This window comes from Echiichthys vipera, assembly GCF_963691815.1.
Source record: "Echiichthys vipera genome assembly, contig: SCAFFOLD_55, whole genome shotgun sequence".
Taxonomy (NCBI): domain Eukaryota; kingdom Metazoa; phylum Chordata; class Actinopteri; order Perciformes; family Trachinidae; genus Echiichthys; species Echiichthys vipera.
This window is the reverse complement of record NW_028154866.1, coordinates 98,325-115,000: the sequence shown is the minus strand read 5'-3', so window position 1 is coordinate 115,000 and position 16,676 is coordinate 98,325. Positions and strand designations below refer to the sequence as shown.

Sequence of the window (16,676 nt, the reverse complement as noted above, 5' to 3'; positions counted from 1 at the left end):
ATGCTTCACTTCCTGTCTGCTCATGCTTCACTTCCTGTCTGCTCATGCTTCACTTCCTGTCTGCTCATGCTTCACTTCCTGCCTGCTCATGCTTCACTTCCTGCCTGCTCATCCTTCACTTCCTGCCTGCTCAGGCTTCACTTCCTGCCTGCTCAGGCTTCACTTCCTGTCTACTCATGCTTCACTTCCTGTCTGCTCATATTTCACTTCCTGTCTGCTCATGCTTCACTTCCTGTCTGCTCATGCTTCACTTCCTGTCTGCTCATGCTTCACTTCCTGTCTGCTCATGCTTCACTTCCTGTCTGCTCATGCTTCACTTCCTGTCTGCTCATGCTTCACTTCCTGTCTGCTCATCCTGCACTTCCTGTCTGCTCATCCTGCACTTCCTGTCTGCTCATCCTGCACTTCCTGTCTGCTCATGCTTCACTTCCTGTCTGCTCATGCTTCACTTCCTGTCTACTCATGCTTCACTTCCTGTCTGCTCATATTTCACTTCCTGTCTGCTCATGCTTCACTTCCTGTCTGCTCATGCTTCACTTCCTGTCTGCTCATGCTTCACTTCCTGTCTGCTCATGCTTCACTTCCTGTCTGCTCATGCTTCACTTCCTGTCTGCTCATCCTGCACTTCCTGTCTGCTCAGGCTTCGCTTTCTGTCTGCTCATGCTTCACTTCCTGTCTGCTCATGCTTCACTTCCTGTCTGTACATCCTTCACTTCCTGCCTGCTCGTGCTTCACTTCCTGCCTGCTCATGCTTCACTTCCTGTCTGCTCATGCTTCACTTCCTGTCTGCTCATGCTTCACTTCTGTCTGCTCATGCTTCACTTCCTGTCTGCTCATCCTTCACTTCCTGTCCGCTCATCCTTCACTTCCTGTTTGTTTTGCTCTGCAGGAGAAATCGGCGCAGGATGAAGATGACGACGAGCAGGAAGTGAAGCCGCAGACAGGAAGTGAAGATGAGGAGCAGGAAGTGAAGCCGCAGACAGGAAGTGAGGATGAGGAGCAGGAGGACGAGGAAGACGAAGACGAGTTCGATTCCAGTGATGAAGAGATTCTGACCAAATCAGGTGAGGCTTTTATTTTGGTAATTTCAGGAAGAAGAAACCTGTGACGGAGGCACAGTGGGAGCGCGCTCTAACCTGTGACGGAGGCACAGTGGGAGGGCGCCTTAACCTGTGACGGAGGCACAGTGGGAGGGCGCCCTAACCTGTGACGGAGGCACAGTGGGAGGGCGCCCTAACCTGTGACGGAGGCACAGTGGGAGGGCGCCCTAACCTGTGACGGAGGCACAGTGGGAGGGCGCTCTAACCTGTGACGGAGGCACAGTGGGAGGGCTTCACTTCCTGCCTGCTCAGGCTTCACTTCCTGTCTGCTCATGCTTCACTTCCTGTCTGCTCATGCTTCACTTCCCGTCTGCTCATGCTTCACTTCCCGTCTGCTCATGCTTCACTTCCTGTCTGCTCAGGCTTCACTTCCTGCCTGCTCATGCTTCACTTCCTGTCTGCTCAGGCTTCACTTCCTGTCTGCTCATGCTGCACTTCCTGTCTGCTCATGCTTCACTTCCTGCCTCCGTACCGAGCTCTTATTTTGTTGACTTCCTGTTTCCTGTCAGACACCCTGCTTCACTTCCTGTCTGCTCATGCTTCACTTCCTGCCTCCGTACCGAGCTCTTATTTTGTCGACTTCCTGTTTCCTGTCAGACACCCTGAGGGACAAAGAGCGCCGGGGGAGGAACAGGAAGAGCGTCACCGAGCAGGTGAGGAAGAGCGGCCGGTGACATCATCGTCCGCAGCAGGTTGTAGTCGTGCCGGGTTGCCGTGGTAACAGCCGCGTGTGTTCGCAGGCGCCGGAGTCGTTCTACGAGGACGCGTCTCAGTACGACGACCAGCTGACCTTCGACGCCATGAACCTGTCCCGCCCCATCCTGAAGGTACCGTGACCCCTGACCCCTGACCTCTGACCCCTGAACCTGTCCCGCCCCATCCTGAAGGTACCGTGACCCCTGAACCCTGACCTCTGACCCCTGAACCTGTCCCGCCCCATCCTGAAGGTACTGTGACCCCTGAACCCTGACCTCTGACCCCTGAACCTGTCCCGCCCCATCCTGAAGGTACCGTGACCCCTGACCCCCGACCCCTGAACCCTGACCCCTGAACCTGTCCCGCCCCATCCTGAAGGTACCGTGACCCCTGAACCCTGACCCCTGAACCTGTCCCGCCCCATCCTGAAGGTACCGTGACCCCTGACCTCTGACCCCTGAACCTGTCCCGCCCCATCCTGAAGGTACCGTGACCCCTGACCTCTGACCCCTGAACCTGTCCCGCCCCATCCTGAAGGTACCGTGACCCCTGACCCCTGAACCTGTCTCGACACATCCTGAAGGTACCGTGACCTCTGACCCCTGAAGGGTCTGGGTGAACCCTGAACCAGGCGGTGGCCCCTCCGGGTGGTGGTTCCTCCTCCAGGTGGTGGTTCCTCCCCCAGGCGGCGGCCCCTCTGGTGGTGGTTCCTCCCCCAGGCGGTGGTTCCTCCTCCAGGCGGTGGCCCCTCTGGTGGTGGTTCCTCCTCCACGTGGTGGCCCCTCTGGTGGTGGTTCCTCCTCCACGTGGTGGCCCCTCTGGTGGTGGTTCCTCCTCCAGGCGGTGGCCCCTCTGGTGGTGGTTCCTCCCCCAGGTGGTGGCCCCTCTGGTGGTGGTTCCTCCTCCAGGTGGTGTTCCCCCTTGAGTTGGTGCCCCCTGCGCGGCCCCCTCCGGAGGTGTTCCCTCCAGGTGGTGTTCCCTCCTCCAGGTGGTGGTGGCCCCTCTGGTGGTGGTTCCTCCCCCAGGCGATGGCACCTCTGGTGATGGTTCCTCCCCCAGGCGGTGGCCCCTCTGGTGGTGGCCCCTCTGGTGGTGGTTCCTCCTCCAGGCGGTGGCCCCTCTGGTGGTGCCCCCTCTTGTGGTGTTCCCCCTTGAGGCGGTGGCTCCTCTAGTGGTGGTTCCTCCCCCAGGTTGTGGCCCCTCTGGTGGTGGTTCCTCCCTCTGGTGGTGGTTCCTCCCCCAGGCGGTGGCCCCTCTGGTGGTGGTTCCTCCCTCTGGTGGTGGTTCCTCCCCCAGGCGGTGGCCCCTCCAGGCGGTCTGCCCTGTTGTTGACCTTCTGTTGTGTCTCCTCAGGCCGTCACAGCTCTGGGCTTCAAGCAGCCGACCCCCATCCAGAAGGCGTGCGTCCCCGTCGGCCTGCTGGGCAGAGACCTGTGCGCCTGCGCCGCCACTGGGACAGGTACCGCCGGGGGACCGGGACCGCCTCGCCGCACCGGGACTCTTCGACGAACACACTAACGAAACCCTTCCTCTCCTCAGGGAAGACCGCCGCCTTCATGCTGCCCGTGTTAGAGCGCCTGGTCTACAAGCCCCGGACGTCCCAGGTGACCCGGGTCTTGGTTCTGGTCCCGACGAGGGAGCTGGGGATCCAGGTCCACTCCGTGGCCCGGCAGCTGGCCCAGTTCACCTCCATCACCACCTGCCTGACCGTCGGTACGAGCACTCCCTGTTTCAGTGTGTGACCGGGGTCCAGGACCACGTGTGGCCCCTGGACCAGACTCTCAGCGGGGGGGTTCCTCGGGTAACCGGTCTCGTTGTGTGTCCAGGTGGGTTGGACCTGAAGTCCCAGGAGGCGGCGTTGAGGGCGGGGCCCGATGTCCTGATAGCCACGCCGGGCCGGCTGATCGACCACCTGCACAACACGCCGAGCTTCGAGCTGACCCACATCGAGATCCTGATCCTGGACGAGGCCGACAGGTAAACCCCCGACACCTGCGACCAGGCGGGGGGGGGGGGGTCCCAGAAACCGGGTATCGAACCGCCGACACACGCTCCGTTCTGTTTTCTCTCTCAGGATGCTGGACGAGTACTTCGAGGAGCAGATGAAGGAGATCATCCGGATGTGCTCCTACAACCGACAGACCATGTTGTTCTCCGCCACCATGACGGAGGAGGTGAGCAGGTGCAGGTGTGGAGGTGGAGCAGGTGCAGGTGTAGAGGTGGAGCAGGTGCAGGTGTAGAGGTGGAGCAGGTGCAGGTGTAGAGACGGAGCAGGTGCAGTTGCAGAGACGGTGCAGGTGTAGAGGTGGAGCAGGTGCAGGTGTAGAGGTGGAGCAGGTGCAGAGACGGAGCAGATGCAGGTGTAGGGCAGGAGCAGGTGTAGAGGTGGAGCAGGTGTAGAAACGGAGCAGGTGCAGGTGTAGAGATGAAGCAGGTGGAGCAGGTGCAGGTGGAGCAGGTGTAGAGGTGGAGCAGGTGTAGAGGTGGAGCAGGTGCAGAGACGGAGCAGATGCAGGTGTAGAGGTGGAGCAGGTGTAGAGGTGGAGCAGGTGTAGAGGTGGACCAGGTGCAGAGACGGTGCAGGTGTAGAGGTGGAGCAGGTGTAGAGGTGGAGCAGGTGCAGGTGTAGAGGGGGTGCAGGTGTAGAGGTGGAGCAGGTGCAGGTGGAGCAGGTGTAGAGGTGGAGCAGGTGCAGAGACGGTGCAGGTGTAGAGGTGGAGCAGGTGCCGGTGTAGAGGGTGAGCAGGTGTAGAGGTGGAGCAGGTGCCGGTGTAGAGGGTGAGCAGGTGAAGGTGCAGAGGTGGAGCAGGTGCAGCTGAACGTCCGTCCGTGGGACTTGAACCTGTGACCCCTGTCTCCAGGTGAAGGACCTGGCGGCCGTCTCGCTGAAGCAGCCGATCAGGATCTTCGTCAACAGCAACACGGACGTCGCTCCGTTCCTGCGCCAGGAGTTCGTCCGGATCCGACAGAACCGGGAAGGAGACCGAGAGGCCGTGGTCGCAGGTGGGTTCCCTGATCTAGAACCTTGGGTCCTACAGAACCACAAGTTCTACAGTTAGGTTCTAATTAGGTTCTACAGAACCTTAGGTCCTACAGAACCTTTAGTCCTACAGAACCCTAAGTTCTACAGAACCCAAGGTTCTATGGTCCTGTACAGAAGTCCTACAGAACCTTTAGTCCTACAGAACCTTACGTCCTACAGGCCCTTAAGTCCTACAGAACCCTAAGACCTACAGAACCCTAAGTCCTACAGAACCCTAAGTTCTACAGAACCTTTAGTCCTACAGAACCCTAAGTCCTACAGAACCTCTAGTCCTACAGAACCTCTAGTTCTACAGAACCTTAAGTCCTACAGAACTCTCCTTTAGAACCCCAAGTCCTAAAGAACCCTTAGTCCTACAGAACCCTAAGTTCTACAGAACCTTTAGTCCTACAGAACCCTGAGTCCTACAGAACCCTTAGTCCTACAGAACCCTAAGTCCTACAGAACCTTTAGTCCTACAGAACCCTAAGTCCTACAGAACCCTAAGTCCTACAGAACCTTTAGTCCTACAGAACCCTAAGTCCTACAGAACCCTAAGTCCTACAGAACCCCAAGTCCTACAGAACCCCAAGTCCTACAGAACCCTAAGTCCTACAGAACCCTAAGTCCTACAGAACCCTAAGTCCTACAGAACCTTTAGTCCTACAGAACCTTAAGTCCTACAGAACCCCAAGTCCTACAGAACCCCAAGTCCTACAGAACCCCAAGTCCTACAGAACCTTAAGTCCTACAGAACCTTAAGTCCTACAGAACCCCAAGTCCTACAGAACCCTTAGTCCTACAGAACCCTAAGTCCTACAGAACCCTTAGTCCTACAGAACCCTTAGTCCTACAGAACCCTTAGTCCTACAGAACCCTTAGTCCTACAGAACCCTTAGTCCTACAGAACCCTTAGTCCTACAGAACCTTACGTCCTACAGAACCCTAAGTCCTACAGAACCGTAAGTCCTACCGAACCGTAAGTCCCACAGAACCCTAAGTCCTACAGAACCCTAAGTCCTACAGAACCCTACGTCCTACAGAACCCTAAGTCCTACAGAACCTTTAGTCCTACTGAACCCTAAGTCCTACAGAACCTTTAGTCCTACAGACCCTTAAGTCCTACAGAACCCTAAGTCCTACAGAACCTTTAGTCCTACAGAACCTTTAGTCCTACAGAACCCTAAGACCTACAGAACCCTAAGTCCTACAGAACCCTAAGTTCTACAGAACCTTAAGTCCTACAGAACCGTAAGTCCCACAGACCCTTAAGTCCTACAGAACCTTTAGTCCTACAGAACCCTAAGTCCTACAGAACCCGTAAGTCCTACAGAACCGTCCTTTAGAACCCCAAGTCCTACAGAACCCTAAGTTCTACCCCTGTGTGTTGCAGCCCTGCTGACCCGGACGTTCCAGGACCACGTCATGTGCTTCACCCAGACGAGGAAACAGGCCCACAGGCTTCACATCCTGCTGGGGCTGATGGGGCTGAAGGTCGGAGAACTGCACGGAGAACTCAGCCAGAGCCAGCGGCTGGAGAACCTCAGGTACGCACACGCGGAACCACATACTGGAGGTCCTCAGGTACGCACACGCGGAACCACACACTGGAGGTCCTCGGGTACACAAGCACAGACCCAGAGAACCTCAGGTACACAAGCACAGACCCAGAGAACCTCAGGTACACACACGCAGAACCACATATTGGAGGTCCTCAGGTACACAAGCGCAGACCCAGAGAACCTTAGGTACACAAGCACAGAACCAGAGAACCTCAGGTACACAAGCACAGACTTAGAGAACCTCAGGTACACAAACACAGAACCAGAGAACCTCAGGTACACAAGCACAGACTTAGAGAACCTCAGGTACACACACGCAGAACCACATACTGGAGGTCCTCAGGTACACAAGCACAGACCCAGAGAACCTCAGGTACGCACACGCAGAACCACATACTGGAGGTCTTCAGGTACACAAGCACAGAACCAGCGACTAGAGAACCTCAGGTACGCACACGCAGAACCACATACTGGAGGTCCTCGGGTACACAAGCACGGACCCAGAGAACCTCAGGTACGCACACGCAGAACCACATACTGGAGGTCCTCAGGTACACAAGCACCGATCCAGAGAACCTCAGGTACGCACACGCAGAACCACATATTGGAGGTCCTCAGGTACACAAGCACAGAACCAGAGAACCTCAGGTACACAAGCACAGACCCAGAGAACTTCAGGTACACAAGCACAGAACCAGAGAACCTCAGGTACACAAGCACAGAACCAGAGAACCTCAGGTACACAAGCACAGAACCAGAGACTAGAGAACCTCAAGTACTCAAGCACAGAACTAGAGAACCTCAAGTACTCAAGCACAGAACCAGAGAACCTCGGGTACACAAACACAGACCCAGAGAACCTCAGGTACACAAGCAGAGAACCGGAGAACCTCAGATACACAAGCACAGAACCAGAGAACCTCAGGTACACAAGCACAGAACCAGAGAACCTCAGGTACACAAGCACAGAACCAGAGAACCTCGGGTACACAAGCACAGAACCAGAAACTAGAGAACTTCAAGTACACAAACACAGAACCAGAGAACCTCAGGTAACTTAACTTAACCAGGAACTTCTGGTTCTCCTGGTTCTCCTGGTCCTGGTTCTCATGGTTCTCCTGGTCCTGGTTCTCATGGTTCTCCTGGTCCTGGTTCTCATGGTTCTCCTGGTTCTGGTTCTCCTGGTCCTGGTTCTCATGGTCCTGGTCCTGGTTCTCATGGTTCTCCTGGTCCTGGTTCTCATGGTTCTCCTGGTTCTGGTTCTCCTGGTCCTGGTTCTCATGGTTCTCCTGGTCCTGGTTCTCATGGTTCTCCTGGTTCTGGTTCTCCTGGTCCTGGTTCTCATGGTTCTCCTGGTTCTGGTTCTCCTGGTTCTGGTTCTCCTGGTCCTGGTTCTCATGGTTCTCCTGGTTCTCCTGGTCCTGGTTCTCATGGTTCTCCTGGTTCTCCTGGTCCTGGTTCTCCTGGTTCTCCTGGTCCTGGTTCTCCTGGTCCTGGTTCTCCTGGTTCTCCTGGTCCTGGTTCTGGTTCTCATGGTTCTCATGGTTCTCATGGTTCTGGTTTTCCTGGTCCTGGTTCTCCTGGTCCTGGTTCTCCTGGTCCTGGTCCTGGTTCTCATGGTTCTCCTGGTTCTGGTTCTCCTGGTTCTCATGGTCCTGGTTCTCCTGGTCCTGGTCCTGGTTCTCATGGTTCTCCTGGTTCTGGTTCTCCTGGTTCTCATGGTTCTGGTCCTCCTGGTTCTCATGGTTCTGGTTCTCCTGGTTCTGGTTCTGGTTCTCATGGTCCTGGTTCTGGTTCTGGTTCTCATGGTTCTCCTGGTCCTGGTTCTCCTGGTTCTGGTTCTCATGGTTCTCCTGGTTCTCGTCTCCAGGCGCTTCAAAGACGATCAGATCGATATCCTGGTGGCCACAGATGTCGCAGCCCGAGGTTTGGACATCGACGGCGTCAAGACGGTGACCCTCCCTTTGTCTCCCCCGTTTACCTCACCCTCACCCTGTCTCTCCCGTTTACCTCACCCTTCCTCACCCCTTTACCTCACTCTCACCCTGTCTCACCCGTTTACCTCACCCTCACCCCTTTACCTCACCCTCACCCTGTCTCTCCCGTTTACCTCACCATGTCCCCCTGTCTCACCCGTTAACCTCACCCTCCCTTTGTCTCCCCCCTTTACCTCACCCTCACCCCTTTACCTCACCCTGTCTGTCTCACCCCTTTACCTCACCCTTCCTCACCCGTTTACCTCACCCTGTCTGACTCACCCGTTTACCTCACCCGTTTACCTCACCCTCACCCCTTTACCTCACCCTGTCTGTCTCACCCCGTTTACCTCACCCTGTCTGTCTCACCCCTTTACCTCACCCTGTCTCACCCGTTTGCCTCCCCCTCTCTGACCCGTTTGCCTCCCCCCGTCTCACCCGTTTGCCTCCCCCTGTCTCACCCGTTTGCCTCCCCCTGTCTCACCCGTTTGCCTCCCCCTGTCTCACCCGGTTGCCTCCCCCTGTCTATCCGTTTGCCTCCCCCTGTCTCACCCGTTTGCCTCCCCCTGTCTCACCCGGTTGCCTCCCCCTGTCTCACCCGTTTGCCTCCCCCCGTCTCACCCGTTTACCTCACCCTGTCTGTCTCTCTGTCTCACCCGTTTGCCTCCCCCTGTCTCACCCGTTTGGCTCCCCCTGTCTGTCCCCGTCTCACCCGTTTGCCTCCCCCTGTCTCACCCGTTTGCCTCCCCCCCTCTCACCTGTTTACCTCACCCTGTCTGTCCCTCTGTCTCACCCGTTTGCCTCCCCCTGTCTCACCCGTTTTCCTCACCCTGTCTGTCTCTGTCTCACCCGTTTGCCTCCCCCCCGTCTCACCCGTTTGCCTCCCCCCGTCTCACCCGTTTGCCTCCCCCCGTCTTACCCGTTTGCCTCCCCCCGTCTCATCCGTTTGCCTCCCCCTGTCTCACCCGTTTGCCTCCCCCCTGTCTCACCCGTGTGCCTCCCCCCGTCTCACCCGTTTGCCTCCCCCCGTCTCACCCGTTTGCCTCCCCCCGTCTCACCCGTTTGCCTCCCCCCTGTCTCACCCGTTATCCTCCCCCTGTCTCACCCGTTTGCCTCCCCCTGTCTCACCCGTGTGCCTCCCCCTGTCTCACCCGTGTGCCTCCCCCTGTCTCACCCGTGTGCCTCCCCCTTTCTCACCCGTGTGCCTCCCCCTGTCTCACCCGTTTGCCTCCCCCCGTCTCACCCGTTTGCCTCCCCCCGTCTCACCCGTTTGCCTCCCCCCGTCTCACCCGTTTGCCTCCCCCTGTCTCACCCGTTTGCCTCCCCCCGTCTCACCCGTGTGCCTCCCCCCGTCTCACCCGTTTGCCTCCCCCCTGTCTCACCCCGTTTGCCTCCCCCCGTCTCACCCGTGTGCCTCCCCCCGTCTCACCCGTTTGCCTCCCCCCGTCTCACCCGTTTGCCTCCCCCCGTCTCACCCGTTTGCCTCCCCCCTGTCTCACCCGTGTGCCTCCCCCCGTCTCACCCGTGTGCCTCCCCCCGTCTCACCCGTTTGCCTCCCCCCTGTCTCACCCGTTTGCCTCCCCCCGACTCACTCGTGTGCCTCCCCCCGTCTCACCCGTTTGCCTCCCCCCGTCTCACCCGTTTGCCTCCCCCCGTCTCACCCGTTTGCCTCCCCCCGTCTCACCCGTTTGCCTCCCCCCGTCTCACTCGTTTGCCTCCCCCCGTCTCACCCGTTTGCCTCCCCCTCGTCTCACCCGTTTGCCTCCCCCCGTCTCACCCGTTTGCCTCCCCCCGTCTCACCCGTTTGCCTCCCCCCGTCTCACTCGTTTGCCTCCCCCTCTCTGACCCGTTTGCCTCCCCCCGTCTCACCCGTTTGCCTCCCCCCGTCTCACCCGTTTGCCTCCCCCCGTCTCACCCGTTTGCCTCCCCCCGTCTCACCCGTTTGCCTCCCCCCGTCTCACCCGTTTGCCTCCCCCCTGTCTCACCCGTTTGCCTCCCCCTGTCTCACCCGTTTGCCTCCCCCTGTCTCACCCGTTTGCCTCCCCCTGTCTCACCCGTTTGCCTCCCCCTGTCTCACCCGTTTGCCTCCCCCTGTCTCACCGGTTTGCCTCCCCCTGTCTCACCCGTTTGCCTCCCCCTTTCTCACCCGTTTGCCTCCCCCTGTCTCACCCTTTTACCTCACCCTGTCTCACCCGTGTGCCTCCCCCTGTCTCACCCGTTTGCCAACCCCTGTCTCACCCGTTTGCCTCCCCCTGTCTCACCCGTTTGCCTCCCCCCCGTCTCACCCGTGTGCCTCCCCCCTGTCTCACCCGTGTGCCTCCCCCCTGTCTCACCCGTGTGCCTCCCCCCTGTCTCACCCGTTTGCCTCCTCCTGTCTCACCCGTTTGCCTCCCCCTGTCTCACCCGTTTGCCTCCCCCCCGTCTCACCCGTGTGCCTCCCCCCTGTCTCACCCGTTTGCCTCCCCATGTCTCACCCCTTTACCTCACCCTGCCTCACCCCTTTACCTCACCCTCACCCCTTTACCTCACCCTGTCTCACCCGTTTGCCTCCCCCCGTCTCACCCGTTTGCCTCCCCCTGTCTCACCCGTTTGCCTCCCCCTGTCTCACCCGTTTGCCTCCCCCTGTCTCACCCGTTTGCCTCCCCCTGTCTCACCCGTTTGCCTCCCCCCGTCTCACCCATTTGCCTCCCCCTGTCTCACCCGTTTGCCTCCCCCTGTCTCACCCGTGTGCCTCCCCCTGTCTCACTCGTGTGCCTCCCCCTGTCTCACCCGTTTGCCTCCCCCCGTCTCACCCGTTTGCCTCCCCCCGTCTCACCCGTTTGCCTCCCCCCGTCTCACCCGTTTGCCTCCCCCCGTCTCACCCGTTTGCCTCCCCCGTCTCACCCGTTTGCCTCCTCCTGTCTCACCCGTTTGCCTCCCCCCATCTCACCTGTTTGCCTCCCCCGTCTCTCTGTCTCACCGTGCCTCCCCCTGTCTCACCCGTTTGCCTCCCCCGTCTCTCTGTCTCACCGTGCCTCCCCCTGTCTCACCCGTTTGCCTCCCCCGTCTCTCTGTCTCACCGTGCCTCCCCCCGTCTCACCCGTTTGCCTCCCCCGTCTCTCTGTCTCCCCCGTTTACCTCACCCTCACCCTGTCTCCCCCCTATACCTCACCCTGTCTCCCCCGTTTACCTCACCTGTTTACCTCACCCTCACCCTGTCTCACCCGTACGCCTCCCCCTCTCTGACCCGTTTGCCTCCCCCTCTCTGACCCGTTTGCCTCCCCCCGTCTCACCCGTTTGCCTCCCCCCGTCTCACCCGTTTGCCTCACCCCCGTCTCACCCGTTTGCCTCCCCCTGTCTCACCCGTTTGCCTCCCCCTCACCCTGTCTGTCTCTCTGTCTCACCCGTTTGCCTCCCCCCGTCTCACCCGTTTGCCTCCCCCCCGTCTCACCCGTTTGCCTCCCCCTGTCTCACCCGTTAGCCTCCCCCTGTCTCACCCGTGTGCCTCCCCCCGTCTCACCCGTTTGCCTCCCCCTGTCTCACCCGTTTGCCTCCCCCGTCTCTGTCCCCAGGTGATCAACTTCACGATGCCGTCCACGGTGAAACACTACGTGCACCGCGTCGGGCGGACGGCGAGGGCCGGGCGCTCGGGTCGCTCCGTGTCGCTGGTCGGAGAGTCGGAGCGACGGATGCTGAAGGAGGTCGTGAAGACGGCCAAGAGCAGCGTGAAGGCCCGAGTCCTGCCGCCGGGTGAGTCACGAGTCTCACGAGTCAGAGACACGAGTCAGAGACACGAGTCAGAGACACGAGTCAGAGTCACGAGTCATAGTCACGAGTCACACGAGTCAGAGTCACGAGTCACACCAGTCAGAGACACGAGACACGAGTCACACGAGTCCTGCCGCCAGGTGAGTCACACGAGTCACACGAGTCACCAGTCACACCAGTCAGAGACACGAGGCACGAGTCACACGAGTCACGAGTCACACGAGTCACGAGTCCTGCCGCCAGGTGAGTCACACGAGTCACACGAGTCACGAGTCCTGCCGCCAGGTGAGTCACAAGTCACACGAGTCAGAGTCACGAGTCATAGTCATGAGTCATAGTCACGAGTCAGAGTCACGAGTCATAGTCACGAGTCAGAGTCACGAGTCATAGTCACGAGTCAGAGTCACGAGTCACACGAGTCATAGTCACGAGTCAGAGTCACGAGTTAGAGTCACGAGTCAGAGTCACGAGTCAGAGTCAGTCACGAGTTAGTCACGAGTCAGAGACAGAGTCACGAGTTAGAGTCACGAGTCAGAGTCAGAGACACGAGTTAGAGTCACGAGTCAGAGTCACACGAGACACACGAGTCACACGAGACACGAGTCACACGAGTCATGAGTCAGAGTCACGAGTCACACGAGTCACACGAGACACACGAGACACGAGTCACACGGGTCACGAGTCACACGTCACACGAGTCTCACGAGTCACACAGAGTCACGAGTCACACGAGTCACATGAGTCACGAGTCCTGCCGCCAGGTGAGTCACGAGTCACACGAGTCAGAGTCACACGAGTCACGAGTCACACGAGTCATAGTCACGAGTCATAGCCACGAGTCATAGTCACGAGTCATAGTCACGAGTCATAGTCACGAGTCAGAGTCACGAGTCAGAGTCACGAGTCACACGAGTCAGTCACACGAGTCAGAGTCACACGAGTCATAGTCATGAGTCATAGTCATGAGTCATAGTTATGAGTCATAGTCATGAGTCATAGTCACAAGTCATAGTCACGAGTCACACAAGTCAGAGTCACGAGTCAGAGTCACGAGTCAGAGTCACGAGTCACACGAGTCAGTCACACGAGTCATAGTCATGAGTCATAGTCATGAGTCATAGTCACAAGTCATAGTCACACGAGTCATAGTCACAAGTCATAGTCACGAGTCACATGAGTCATAGTCACGAGTCACAGTCACGAGTCACACGAGTCATAGTCACGAGTCACAGTCACGAGTCACACGAGTCATAGTCACGAGTCATAGTCACGAGTCACACGAGTCATAGTCACGAGTCATAGTCACGAGTCACACGAGTCATAGTCACGAGTCACAGTCACGAGTCACACGAGTCATAGTCACGAGTCATAGTCACGAGTCACACGAGTCATAGTCACGAGTCATAGTCACGAGTCACACGAGTCATAGTCACGAGTCACACGAGTCATAGTCACGAGTCAGAGACACGAGTTTGCTTGTTGTTGTTGTTTACAGACGTCGTGCTGAAGTTCAGGGACCTGGGGCCTGTTTCACAAAGCAGGTTTAGTGAAAACTCTGAGTCTGTTAACCCTAAAATGAGGGAAACTCTGAGTTTTCTGTTTCACAGAGAGAGCTAACTCAAACCAGAGACAGAGGGGTAACTCTAGCCTGTTTCACAGAGAGAGCTAACTCAAACCAGAGACAGAGGGGTAACTCTAGCCTGTTTCACAGAGAGAGCTAACTCAAACCAGAGACAGAGGGGTAACTCTAGCCTGTTTCACAGAGAGAGCTAACTCAAACCAGAGACAGAGGGGTAACTCTAGCCTGTTTCACAGAGAGAGCTAACTCAAACCAGAGACAGAGGGGTAACTCTAGCCTGTTTCACAGAGAGAGCTAACTCAAACCAGAGACAGAGGGGTAACTCTAGCCTGTTTCACAGAGAGAGCTAACTCAAACCAGAGACAGAGGGGTAACTCTAGCCTGTTTCACAGAGAGAGCTAACTCAAACCAGAGACAGAGGGGTAACTCTAGCCTGTTTCACAGAGAGAGCTAACTCAAACCAGAGACAGAGGGGTAACTCTAGCCTGTTTCACAGAGAGAGCTAACTCAAACCAGAGACAGAGGGGTAACTCTAGCCTGTTTCACAGAGAGAGCTAACTCAAACCAGAGACAGAGGGGTAACTCTAGCCTGTTTCACACAGAGAGAGCTAACTCAAACCAGAGACAGAGGGGTAACTCTAGCCTGTTTCACAGAGAGAGCTAACTCAAACCAGAGACAGAGGGGTAACTCTAGCCTGTTTCACAGAGAGAGCTAACTCAAACCAGAGACAGAGGGGTAACTCTAGCCTGTTTCACAGAGAGAGCTAACTCAAACCAGAGACAGAGGGGTAACTCTAGCCTGTTTCACAAAGGGAGCTAACTCAAACCAGAGACAGAGGGGTAACTCTAGCCTGTTTCACAGAGAGAGAGCTAACTCAAACCAGAGACAGAGGGGTAACTCTAGCCTGTTTCACAGAGAGAGCTAACTCAAACCAGAGACAGAGGGGTAACTCTAGCCTGTTTCACAGAGAGAGCTAACTCAAACCAGAGACAGAGGGGTAACTCTAGCCTGTTTCACAGAGAGAGCTAACTCAAACCAGAGACAGAGGGGTAACTCTAGCCTGTTTCACAGAGAGAGCTAACTCAAACCAGAGACAGAGGGGTAACTCTAGCCTGTTTCACAGAGAGAGCTAACTCAAACCAGAGACAGAGGGGTAACTCTAGCCTGTTTCACAGAGAGAGCTAACTCAAACCAGAGACAGAGGGGTAACTCTAGCCTGTTTCACAGAGAGAGCTAACTCAAACCAGAGACAGAGGGGTAACTCTAGTCTGTTTCACAGAGAGAGCTAACTCAAACCAGAGACAGAGGGGTAACTCTAGCCTGTTTCACAGAGAGAGCTAACTCAAACCAGAGACAGAGGGGTAACTCTAGCCTGTTTCACAGAGAGAGCTAACTCAAACCAGAGACAGAGGGGTAACTCTAGCCTGTTTCACAGAGAGAGCTAACTCAAACCAGAGACAGAGGGGTAACTCTAGCCTGTTTCACAGAGAGAGCTAACTCAAACCAGAGACAGAGGGGTAACTCTAGCCTGTTTCACAAAGGGAGCTAACTCAAACCAGAGACAGAGGGGTAACTCTAGCCTGTTTCACAGAGAGAGAGCTAACTCAAACCAGAGACAGAGGGGTAACTCTAGCCTGTTTCACAGAGAGAGCTAACTCAAACCAGAGACAGAGGGGTAACTCTAGCCTGTTTCACACAGAGAGCTAACTCAAACCAGAGACAGAGGGGTAACTCTAGCCTGTTTCACAGAGAGAGCTAACTCAAACCAGAGACAGAGGGGTAACTCTAGCCTGTTTCACAGAGAGAGCTAACTCAAACCAGAGACAGAGGGGTAACTCTAGCCTGTTTCACAGAGAGAGCTAACTCAAACCAGAGACAGAGGGGTAACTCTAGCCTGTTTCACAGAGAGAGAGCTAACTCAAACCAGAGACAGAGGGGTAACTCTAGCCTGTTTCACAGAGAGAGCTAACTCAAACCAGAGACAGAGGGGTAACTCTAGCCTGTTTCACAGAGAGAGCTAACTCAAACCAGAGACAGAGGGGTAACTCTAGCCTGTTTCACAAAGAGAGAGCTAACTCAAACCAGAGACAGAGGGGTAACTCTAGCCTGTTTCACAGAGAGAGCTAACTCAAACCAGAGACAGAGGGGTAACTCTAGCCTGTTTCACAAAGAGAGAGCTAACTCAAACCAGAGACAGAGGGGTAACTCAAGCCTGTTTCACAGAGAGAGCTAACTCAAACCAGAGACAGAGGGGTAACTCAAGCCTGTTTCACAGAGAGAGCTAACTCAAACCAGAGACAGAGGGGTAACTCTAGCCTGTTTCACAGAGAGAGCTAACTCAAACCAGAGACAGAGGGGTAACTCTAGCCTGTTTCACAGAGAGAGCTAACTCAAACCAGAGACAGAGGGGTAACTCTAGCCTGTTTCACAGAGAGAGCTAACTCAAACCAGAGACAGAGGGGTAACTCTAGCCTGTTTCACAGAGAGAGCTAACTCAAACCAGAGACAGAGGGGTAACTCTAGCCTGTTTCACAGAGAGAGCTAACTCAAACCAGAGACAGAGGGGTAACTCTAGCCTGTTTCACACAGAGAGCTAACTCAAACCAGAGACAGAGGGGTAACTCTAGCCTGTTTCACAGAGAGAGCTAACTCAAACCAGAGACAGAGGGGTAACTCTAGCCTGTTTCACAAAGGGAGGTAACTCAAACCAGAGACAGAGGGGTAACTCTAGCCTGTTTCACAAAGGGAGGTAACTTAACCTCTCGGTCAGTTACCATGGTAACATGCTCTCTGAAACTAACCTGGTCCAGGTTTTTCTCAGAAAACCTTGAGTTTCTCTCTGTCTCCGCCCTCTTTCAGCCACACACGGTGTTTCATTTCCTCATTCCTTCAGTCAGCGGGCGAGTTTTGGCGAAGTATAGTTCTGCTATAGTTCCGTCTGTTTTTCAGAAAATCACTGCAAACATCAGACATTAGAAGTTATATGAGGTGGC

At 56.3% G+C, this 16,676-nt stretch overlaps 1 protein-coding gene across 2 annotated transcripts in view; it reads left to right on the top strand.

The window, feature by feature from the left end:
* The window catches only part of ddx27 (DEAD (Asp-Glu-Ala-Asp) box polypeptide 27), a 33,895-nt gene that overhangs the window by 4,853 nt on the left and 12,366 nt on the right, over positions 1–16,676 (top strand). For both annotated transcript variants that reach the window (XM_083940853.1, XM_083940852.1), the window contains exons 4-14: positions 890–1,064; positions 1,698–1,753; positions 1,841–1,927; positions 3,150–3,255; positions 3,336–3,509; positions 3,623–3,773; positions 3,871–3,970; positions 4,658–4,799; positions 6,212–6,365; positions 8,251–8,332; positions 11,908–12,085. In XM_083940853.1, the coding sequence (XP_083796979.1) occupies positions 890–1,064; positions 1,698–1,753; positions 1,841–1,927; positions 3,150–3,255; positions 3,336–3,509; positions 3,623–3,773; positions 3,871–3,970; positions 4,658–4,799; positions 6,212–6,365; positions 8,251–8,332; positions 11,908–12,085 (1,405 nt within the window). The remainder of the gene's footprint in view (positions 1–889; positions 1,065–1,697; positions 1,754–1,840; positions 1,928–3,149; positions 3,256–3,335; positions 3,510–3,622; positions 3,774–3,870; positions 3,971–4,657; positions 4,800–6,211; positions 6,366–8,250; positions 8,333–11,907; positions 12,086–16,676) is intronic.